Source organism: Phyllobates terribilis, unplaced genomic scaffold (assembly GCF_046119375.1).
Source record: "Phyllobates terribilis strain yellow unplaced genomic scaffold, ASM4611937v1 Scaffold_3__8_contigs__length_932513732, whole genome shotgun sequence".
In the NCBI taxonomy this organism is placed as follows: domain Eukaryota; kingdom Metazoa; phylum Chordata; class Amphibia; order Anura; family Dendrobatidae; genus Phyllobates; species Phyllobates terribilis.
Genome location: NW_027362763.1, coordinates 556,718,865 through 556,729,419, shown reverse-complemented (window position 1 = coordinate 556,729,419; position 10,555 = coordinate 556,718,865). Strand labels below are relative to the sequence as shown.

The window sequence follows — 10,555 nt, the reverse complement described above, 5'->3', positions numbered from 1 at the left end:
TTTGTGTCTGAAAAATCAGGGAGACAATATTATTTTTTTTTTTTACAGCAAAAAATGCAAAAAGCAGGATAATAGGGATTTTTTACCGTGGAACAGCAAAAGCACACTTCTGTCTCTCTGGCCTACACCAGACTATTTTCAACAGATATATTTGTGGCTGAAAAATCAGGGAGACACTATTATTATTTTTATACAGCAAAAAATGCCAAAAACAGGATAATAGAGATGTTTTACCGTGGAACAGCAAAACCACAGTAATAATTTACTGGTGTATACCAGACTTTTTTAAATATATATATTTGCGGCTGAACAGTGAGCGACACACTCAAACTGTTTTTTTTAGATACAAATGGCCCATAGAACTGCAAAACCACACTTCTATTTCTCTGGCCTACACCAGACTATTTTCAACAGATATATTTGTTTCTGAAAAATCAGAGGCACACTTTTTTTTTTTTTGGGGGCGGGGACACCAAAAGGTTAATAAGATGGGTATTTGTACATTGTGAAGGGGGAAAAAAAAAAGAGGATTTAGATAAAAAAAAAGGATTTTTCCTGGCCCCCGGAACCTGGAGCTAAGTCCAGCAATTTCAGCAACAGGAGCAGCACACAGGACTGTAATGCAGCGTTTGCTGGTATAACCACTGCGTCTCCTATACAGCCTGCCTGCCTGATATACCTGGGATGGATATTAGTCCTGAGAAGGACTGTTTGTTTGATCTGGCAGCCTTTACAGGCCCTACACTAACTATTTTGCAGGATATATCTCTCCCTAAATCAGCAGCGCTGTCCCTACACTGTCTGATCCAGAGCGACTGTGTCCAAGATGGCGGCGCCCGGTTTTAAATACTCAAGGTGACGCTGTGCGGCCAGCCAATCACTGCAATGCCCACAAACAACATGGCTGCGGCATTACAGTGACTGGCCGGCAATCCCTGCATGTTCATTGGCTCTGTAAAGAGCGCCAAACATGCAGGGCGGAGACCCGAGCTCCCGCCCGAGTAACCCGGAAATGCTCGGTGCTCGCCGAACATCCCGAGTAGCGTGATGCTCGGGCGAGTACCGAGCAGTGTCGAGCATGTTCGCTCAACACTAGAGATGACCAAAGGAAGGCAACGGTAAAAGGAGATGATCAAAGGAAGGTAATGGTAAAAGATTACCAAAGGAAGGTAACGGTAAAAGGAGATTGCCAAAGGAAAGGAAGACAACCCCTCTATTTTTTTGTCAGATGTTGAGAAATATGTCAACAAGTTTCATTTGTTGAATTATTCTAAATCTAGTTCCACCAGGGTACATATTTTGGAAAGAATGAAAATATTACTCATCAGTACTGTGATTTGCACACTTTTCTAACCAAACACAGGCTTACGACACTTCCTTTCAAGGCTATGTTTGAGCAATTTCAAGCATAGGAATCCAGAGTTCACCTGGATAATGATTGATTAGAGTTTGCAACTATGTTTGCTAAACTAACTTTTGTATCCATCACCCAAAGGACATTTAAGTTAGTTCTCCACTCATTCTTAAACCTCATCTAAAATGGTCACTAGCAAATCCGTGTTTCTCCTTCTTTTCTTGCCTTGTGCAGGTAAGATATTTCAGTGTAATTTCAACTGTGAATGCTGTTTAGCTACTTAGTAAACATTTATTTGCCTCTATTGTGTCCAAAATACCCAACATCTTTAGAAAAGCATTTTGAATATGTGCATTGCTCTTTTCAGTAAAATTGATGCCATAACTACATAATGATTCCTATATTTTACACTACACAATTTTATAGGTCATTATTACAAATTTGGGGGACATTTACATGAGCGCTCTTTAGCTTGCCCACACAATGGGAAAAGAGGACAAACTATCTGTATAGTGCATATTCATCTAGAAAGAGTTCATATAAATTGCATCTGACTGATAGAGTGACTGATGGAATGTTAAGTAACTTAACCACTGTCAATACAGGCACTTATTTTAAACTACACTGTAGCAAAACAATGGGATTAGCTATTTTCAGTAAGTCCACGTTGTGTATTTCGAATTTTAATCCAGTATTTTTCCATAAAACAAAATTTCTTAAAACACCTATTACATTTTTTATTCTCGGTTTACATCAAGTAATTCAATATAGTTCATATAGTTCTGTTTCCGCTATATAAGAGCCTTATTCATATATGTACGGATTCAATATATATATTTTACAGCAGAATGGCTTCATTAGGAGAATCACACGTAATATAAATTTATATAATTCATTGAATTTAATAGTTCTTTAAAAATCTTCTGAGCTGTGACTATCCAGAATCAGTATTAGAACCTTTAAGAAGATGGAAGGAAAAATTAGTTTTATTATTAGTTTATTTTCACATTTCAAATATGAGTGTAAATGATTGATTGCCATATATAACATTACCTTTCCAAGCCCTTTCAAAGAAAACATTGGCTAAATGTGTTGGTGCCTAAGTCATGTTAATAAATTGCTATTTTTGTTAGATTTCTTATAATATTCCATTGTCTTTAACCCTGTTCTTAAGGTGTTTTGATGATGGAAAAAGAAAAGCAAAGGCAGGTATAAAATGTAGCCATAGGAATGTGGTCAACAAAAAGCAAACAAACATTAGGTTCTGCAGAGTAACAAGCTGATAAACATTTAACCCTCTCCCCCCCCCCCCCCAAAAAAAAAGCATTCTAACACTTAAAAAAAATAAGTTCATCTTAATTAAAAGGGCTTGTCTGAACTTAAGATGACCGAACATATTACATATACAGTGGTGGCCAAAAGTATTGGCACCCCTGCAATTCTGTCAGATAATACTCCGTTTCTTCCTGAAAATTATTGCAATCACTAATTCTTTGGTATTATTATCTTCATTTAATTAGCTTGCAAGGAAAAAACACAAAAGAGAATGAAGCAAAGATCAAATCATTGATCATTTCACACAAAACTCCAAAAATGGGCCAGACAAAATTATTGGCACCCTCAGCCTAATACTTGGTTGCACAACCTTTAGCCAAAATAACTGCAAACCACCGCTTCCGGTAACCAACAATGAGTTTCTTACAATGCTCTGCTGGAATTGTAGACCATTCTTCTTTGGCAAACTGCTCCAGTTCCCTGATATTTGAAGGGTGCCTTCTCCAAACTGCCATTTTGAGATCACTCCACAGGTGTTCTATGGGATTCAGGTCTGGACTCATTGCTGGCCTCCTTAGAAGTCTCCCGTGCTTTCTCTCAAACCATTTTATAGTGCTTTTGGAAGTGCGTTTTGGTCATTGTCCTGCTGGAAGACCCATGACCTCTGAGGGAGGCCCAGCTTTCTCACACTGGGCCCTACATTATGCTGCAAAATTTGTTGGTAGTCTTCAGACTTCATAATGCCATGCACACGGTCAAGCAGTCCAGTGCCAGAGGCAGCAAAGCAACCCCAAAACATCAGGGAACTTCCGCCATGTTTGACTGTAGGGACCATGTTCTTTTCTTTGAATGCCTCTTTTTTTTCCTGTACACTCTATGTTGATGCTTTTTGCCAAAAAGCTCTACTTTTGTCTCATCTGACCAGAGAACATTCTTCCAAAACATTTTAGGCTTTCTCAGGTAAGTTTTGGCAAGCTCCAGCCTGGCTTTTTAATGTCTCGGGGTAAGAAGTGGGGCTTCCTGGGTATCCTACCATACAGTCCCTTTTCATTCAGACGCCGACGGATAGTACGGGTTGACACTGTTGTACCCTCGGACTGCAGGGCAGCTTGAACTTGTTTGGATGTTAGTCGAGGTTCTTTATCCACCATCCGCACAATCTTGCATTGAAATCTCTCGTCAATTTTTCTTTTCCGTCCACATCTAGGGAGGTTAGCCACAGTGCCATGGGCTTTAAACTTCTTGATGACACTGCGTACGGAAGACACAGGAACATTCAGGTCTTTGGAGATGGACTTGTAGCCTTGAGATTGCTCATGCTTCCTCACAATTTGGTTTCTCAAGTCCTCAGACAGTTCTTTGGTCTTCTTTCTTTTCTCCATGCTCAATGTGGTACACACAAGGACACAGGACAGAGGTTGAGTCAACTTTAATCCATGTTAACTGGCTGCAAGTGTGTTTTAGTTATTGCCAACACCTGTTAGGTGCCACAGGTAAGTTACAGGTGTTGTTAATTAAGCGAATTAGAGAAGCATCACATGATTTTTCAAACAGTGCCAATACTTTTGTCCACCCCCTTTTTTAGGTTTGGTGTGGAATTGTATCCAATTTGGCTTTAGGACAATTCTTTTTGTGTTTTTTCATTGAAGACAAATTAAATGAAGATAATAATACCAAAGAATTTGTGATTGCAATCATTTTCAGGAAGAAACTGAGTATTATCTGACGGAATTGCAGGGGTGCCAATACTTTTGGCCATCACTGTATACTGACTGACCGAGCCTCTGTTCTCCGGTGGGATCGGCCAACTATCTGTATATGGGACTCCCTAACCAGCCCCACACAGAAGATTTTTGGGAAACTTGGGATCATTTTGTTCTAGGGAAGATAAGCCACAACCACAGCTCTTTCAACTGAGAGCATGCTTGCTTGTGAGAGGATCTAGTGAAATAGCTATTTGCTGATTGAGTATTGGCTACCAACTGTCTAATGTTTATGGCTAGCCTTATTTGGTCCAGCTTCTGTCATCCTCTGCTAAAGATACGCTTATTACTTGGATTAACTATTGCAAAGAAAATGTAATATTATATGGATTCCATTCAAAGAACAGATAGCTTTGTAATACATCAAGTCTACCATATCGGGACCTGCTTTTTCTAAGACATAAATTTGCAGGGGCAGATTATAGTGAGGGCAATCTAGGCAACCCTTACTATAATTCCAAGCCTCCCCACATTCATATTGAAGCAGGGGCTCAGACTGATAGGTAGTGGTAGGTGCAGCATTATATCACATTACTAGCATAGCCATTTAGAGAGACTATGTGCCAATTATGGTAAATGGCTCAGTAGCCAACCTATTTAAAATTGTTACACCAAAAAGCAGATACTGTACACTATGGCTCCCAAATCATCAAAACGTTTACTCCAGAAATCTATATAAAATACTTTTAAAACATTCAAAATGTTTGGCATGGTGACACCTGCTCAACTACAGGAGCTTCTCACAAAATTAGAATATCATCAAAAAGTTAATTTATTTCAGTTCTTCAATACAAAAAGTGAAACTCATATATGATATAGAGTCATTACAAACAGAGTGATCTATTTCAAATGTTTATTTCTGTTAATGTTGATAATTATGGCTTACAGCCAATGAAAACACAAGTCATTATCTCAGTAAATTAGAATACTTTATAACACCTGCTTGAAAAATGATTTTAAAATCTGAAATGTTGGCCTACTGAAATGTATGTTCAGTAAATGCACTCAATACTTGGTAGGGGCTCCTTTTGCATCAATTACAGCATAAATACGGCGTGGTATGGAGGCGATCAGCCTGTGTCACTGCTGAGGTGTTATGGAAGCCCAGGTTACTTTGATAGCAGCCTTCAGCTCGTCTGCATTGTTGGGTCTGGTGTCTCTCATCTTCCTCTTGACAATACCCCATAGATTCGCTATGGGGTTAAGGTCAGGCGAGTTTGCTGGCCAATCAAGCACAGTGATACTGTTGTTTTTAAACCAGGTATTGGTACATTTGGCAGTGTGGACAGGTGCCCAGTTCTGCTGGAGAATTAAATTCCCATCTCCAAAAAGCTTGTTGGCAGAGGGAAGCATGAAGTGCTCCAAAATTTCCTGGTAGATGGCTGGGCTGACTTTTGTCTTCATAAAACACAGTGGACCTACACAAGCAGATGACATGGCTCCCCAAACCATCACTGATTGTGGAAACTTCACACTAGACCTCAAGCAACTTGGATTGTGTGCCTCTCCACTCTACCTCCAGACTCTGTGACCTTGATTTCCAAATTAAATGCAAAATTTACTTTCATCTGAAAACAACACCTTGGACCACTGAGCAACAGTCCAGGTCTTTTTCTCCTTGGCCCAGGCAAGACACTTCTGGCATTGTCTATTGGTCATGAGTGGCTTGACACAAGGAATACGACACTTGTAGCCCATGTCCTGGATACCTCTGTGTGTGGTGGCTCTTGAAGCAGTGACTCCAGCAGCAGTCCACTCCATGTGAATCTCCCCCAAATTTTTGAATGGCCTTTAGTTAACAATCCTTTAAAGGCTGCTGTGAATGCTGTTGCTGTTGCGAATGCTGGAAGCCTGTGCTAGCATTTCTTCTGCGGTGTGGGTATCAGTGTGTCAAGAGTGTGAGAAGAGAGTTGCATTGACAATCCAACACAATGGGCAGCACTTTGAACACATTTTATAAGTGGTCATAAACTTGTAAAAAACTCATGAAAGAATAGAGTTACGTTAAAACTAAGCACACCATTTATTTTCTTATGAAATTCCCAATAAGTTTGATGTGTCACATGACCCTCTTCCCATTGAAAAAAATAAAGTTGGAACCAAAATGGCCGACTTCAAAATGGCCGCCATAGTCACCACCAATCTGGAAAAGTTTTCCCCTCCCATATACTAATGTGCCACAAACAGTAAGTTGATATCACCAACCATTTCCATTTAATTTAGGTGTATCCATATAAATGGCCCACCCTGTAAATTTACTTTTTGATGATATTCTAATTTTGTGAGAAGCACCTGTAATTCATAACTAGCTGTGGGATACCTCACTTCACAAGTCTTAGGCCGGCAACCCACTAGTGTATCACATACAATGCGAGAGCATCGGTTGTGATATGCTATTGATCCTCGGCTCCTGCTCTGCTGCGAGCTTGAGCCAAGTGTCAGTGCTCTGTGCTGTGATTGTCTCTCATGAGAGGATCGCAGCACAGCTTCGGGGGAGACAGAGAAATTAATTTCTCCATCTTCTCTGTTGCCCGTGTCGGCGGAATTCACACTGCACTCGGGTGATATCTGATGGCAGTGCGATGTATCACACACACCCATAGACTTATATGTGCGATGCCAGTTGCGATTGCAATCACAATTTGATTTTAGGATTAAATTAGTAGCAATACAATCCGATTTAAGTGGGAGCAAGCCCTTTCTCTAGTGTGCTGTGCAACTAGTTTAAGATTTGTGACTAAGTACACATCTTTTATTTTTTAATGAATCAGACACTTCTGACCCCAGCATGACCCCTCACCAAGTCCGGCATGAACAATGCTGATATTAATAAATTGGGGCCTATATCATGATAAAATAGTAATTTTATTAAATATACAGTGGCATGTAAAAGTTTGGGCACCCCTAGTCTAAATTACTGTTAATGTGAACAGTTAAGCAAGTTGAAGATGAAATGATCTCTAACAGGCCTAAAGTTAAAGATGACACATTTTTGTTTGTATTTTAGGCAAAAGAAAAAAATATATATTTTTATCCTTTACATGTTAAAAATTACAAAAAGGAAAATGGGCCAATAAAAAATTTGGGCACCCTGCGTGGTTAGTACCTTCTAGCACACCCTTTTCAAATTATCACAGCTTGTAAACGCTTTTTGTGGCCAGACAAGTGTCAATTCTTGTTTGAGGGATTTTCATCCATTCTTCCTTGGAAGATTCTTCCAGTTCTGTGAGATTCCTGGGTCGTCTTGCATTCACTGCTATTCTGAGGTCTAGCCACAGATTCTTCTTCTTATTATTATTTATTATTATAGCACCATTAATTCCATGGCGCTTTACATGTGAAAAAGGGGTATACGTAGCAAACAACAATTTCAATAGTTTGAACAAAGACAAGTCACCGACTGGTAAGGAGGAGAGAGGACCCTGCCCGCGAGGTCTCAAAATCTAGAAGGGGGGTGTAAGGGAACAGCTGGTCTTGAAGCAAGGGTTACTGCAGGTTGTAGGCTTGTCGGAAGAGGTAGGTCTTCAGGTTCTTTTTGAAGGTTTCCACGGTAATCGAGAGTCTGACATGTTGGGGAAGAGAATTCCAGAGTAGGTAGGATGCACAGGAGAAATCTTGTATGCTATTGTGGGAAGAGGAGATAAGAGGGCAGTAGAGATGGAGATCCTATGGGGATCGGAGGTTGCGTGCAGGTAGGTAACGGGAGACTAGATCACAGATGTATGGAGGATACAGGTTCTGGATGGCTTTGTATGCCAAGGTTAGGGTATTGAACATGAGTCTCTGGGCAATGGGGAGCTAGTGCAGGGATTGGCAGAGGGGAGAGGCAGGGGAATAGCTTGGGGACAGGTGGATTAGGTGAGCAGCAGAGTTTAGGATAGATTGCAGGGGTGTGAGAGTGCTAGAAGGGAGGCCACAACGCAGGAGGTTGCAGTAGTTGAGGCGAGAGATGATGAGGGTATGCACTATAGTGTTTTTGCGGATTCATGGTTGAGGAACGTACGGATCCGGGAAATATTTTTGACTTGGAGGCAGCATGAAGTGGAAAGGGCTTGGATAAGAGGTTTGAAGGAGAGAGCAGAGTCAAGGGTTACCCCAAGGCAGTGAGCTTGCGGGACTGGGGAGAGTGGACAGCCATTAACTTTGATAGATAGGTCAGGTGTGCGGGTTGAGTGAGATGGTGGAAAGATTTTGAATTCAGCTTTATCCATATTAAGTTTTAGGAATCTAGCAGAGAAGAAAGATGAAATAGCAGACAGACATTGTGGGATTCTGGTTAGTAAGGAGGGGATATCAGATCCAGAGAGGTAGATATGTGTGTCATCAGCATAGAGGTGATACTGAAAGCCGTGAGACTCTATGAGCTGTCCCAGGCCGAGGGTGTAAATGGAGAAGAGCAGGGGTCCTAGAACTGAACCTTGGGGGAAACCGACAGATAGGGGGCGAGATGAGGAGGTGGTGTGTGAGGGAGAGACGCTAAATGTCACTGACACACTCCCACAGATTTTCAATGATGCTCAGATCAGGGGATTTTGAGGGCTATTGTAAAATCTGTTGACAAGCAATTCCTTTGACAAGCAATCCCTGTATGTGTCACAGTTGTCTAACAGCCGTGACACTTGCAGCCGCAGCGACAGTAAAAGAAATGCCGAGCACGGCAAAATACTCGGCGAGCACCCGAGCGTGCTCGCTGAAAGGGTTAATGAGACATACTCGCTCAACACTAATCATTATCCATTTGTAGTAGCCATTCTCTTTTCAGCTTCATATTTTTTTACAGACGGTGTTATGTTTGTGTAATGACTAGTATTGAGCGAGCACTAAAATGCTTGGGTGCACGAAGCTCTGGCCGAGCTCGCCGTGATACTCGGGTGCTCGACCCGAGCAATGAGCCCAATGTTAGTCTATGAGAGACCCGAGCATTTTTGCGGCGGCACCCCCGGCAGTCTGTAGAAAGCCTAATAAGTGCCCAAAACGATAGTGACAATGCTCAAAAGACATGAGGACAGCATGGGCATTGCTCCAAGATGCAATTCTGACCCCCAGGTCACTGCTGTCAACAACGTGGTCCGAGGTATTAAGCCACTTTAACGAGCTCACAATAAAATGTTCAAAAACTAAACTGAAACGGTTTTCCTGTGAAATATGTTAAGGAGCTTCCTTTCCAGGGTAAAGACTTGTGTATAAGGTAAAATAAATAACCAAAAACAAAAATACTCCTCCACACCTTGGGCTATGTTCACAGGTAGCATTTTTTATGCGTTTTTGCACTTTTGTATTGCTTTCAACCGCGACAAATGCATTCACCGGGAAATTTCATTTTAACATTTTACAATCTTATCTGGCCATGTGCTGTGTGACACATGCATACAGTGCTGAAAAGACATGGGAACAGCATGGGGAAGACCCCTGAAAGCATCTCTGACACCAGGTCACTGCCTAAAAGTGTGCCCATCAGAAGTGATCCTTTCCAGATAAGAAGATGCAGACTTGCAACTATCCCCGTGCAAGTCCTTGTCCCAGGGCAATGTTCAATTGTGCCTCCCCCATTCCTTGCAATGCAAGCGCAAGTATGCAGCCTGCCACCCACCCACCCCCAGGCTGCAATACCATACTGCTAGCTTGCTTGCACTTGAAATGGGGCCTTTTAGTTTGGAGGAGGCCGAAGCTGGCCACTACCTCATGGCTGCTTCGGCAGCGAGGTATCCATACTCAGTCCCCAGCCGCCCGGTGGCCAGGTGTCAACGCTCGGTCCCCAGCCGCCAGGGGGCGGCTGGGTGTCCATACTCGGTTCCCAGCCGCCCCGCGGCCGGGTGTCCACACACAGTCCCCTGCCGCCTGGGTGCGGTCCGGGTGTCCGTAAACAGTCCCCAGCCGCCCCTATTTCGCCTTGGAACATCCCCCCCACACACTTTTCTTAGCCCGGCCTGCTTTAGGGCAGAATTGGACGAGCCCACCAGAGAACCAGACTCCTCCGGTGGGCCCTGGCTTCTCCATCAGGGGAGTTGAGAGTGCCAAGGCGAGGAGCATGATGATGATGATAGAAGATAGCATCTGCTTTGTTTTCTTGGAATGCAAGCGCATGTATGTAGTGGCGGCTAGGCCTGAGGTGGTCAGCGTTTTGGCGCATATCCTACTTCCTCCGAGGATTGCTGGATGTTTT

General features: G+C 42.4%; 1 protein-coding gene across 1 annotated transcript in view; it reads left to right on the top strand.

Moving 5' to 3' along the window:
* The first annotated feature begins 1,434 nt into the window (after window positions 1-1,434).
* PLG (plasminogen) overlaps window positions 1,435-10,555 on the top strand; it is a 200,331-nt gene continuing 191,210 nt past the window's right edge. Inside the window, exon 1 of the mRNA XM_073671410.1 lies at window positions 1,435-1,588. Coding sequence (XP_073527511.1) covers window positions 1,540-1,588 — 49 coding nt within the window. The 5' untranslated portion in view covers window positions 1,435-1,539. The remainder of the gene's footprint in view (window positions 1,589-10,555) is intronic.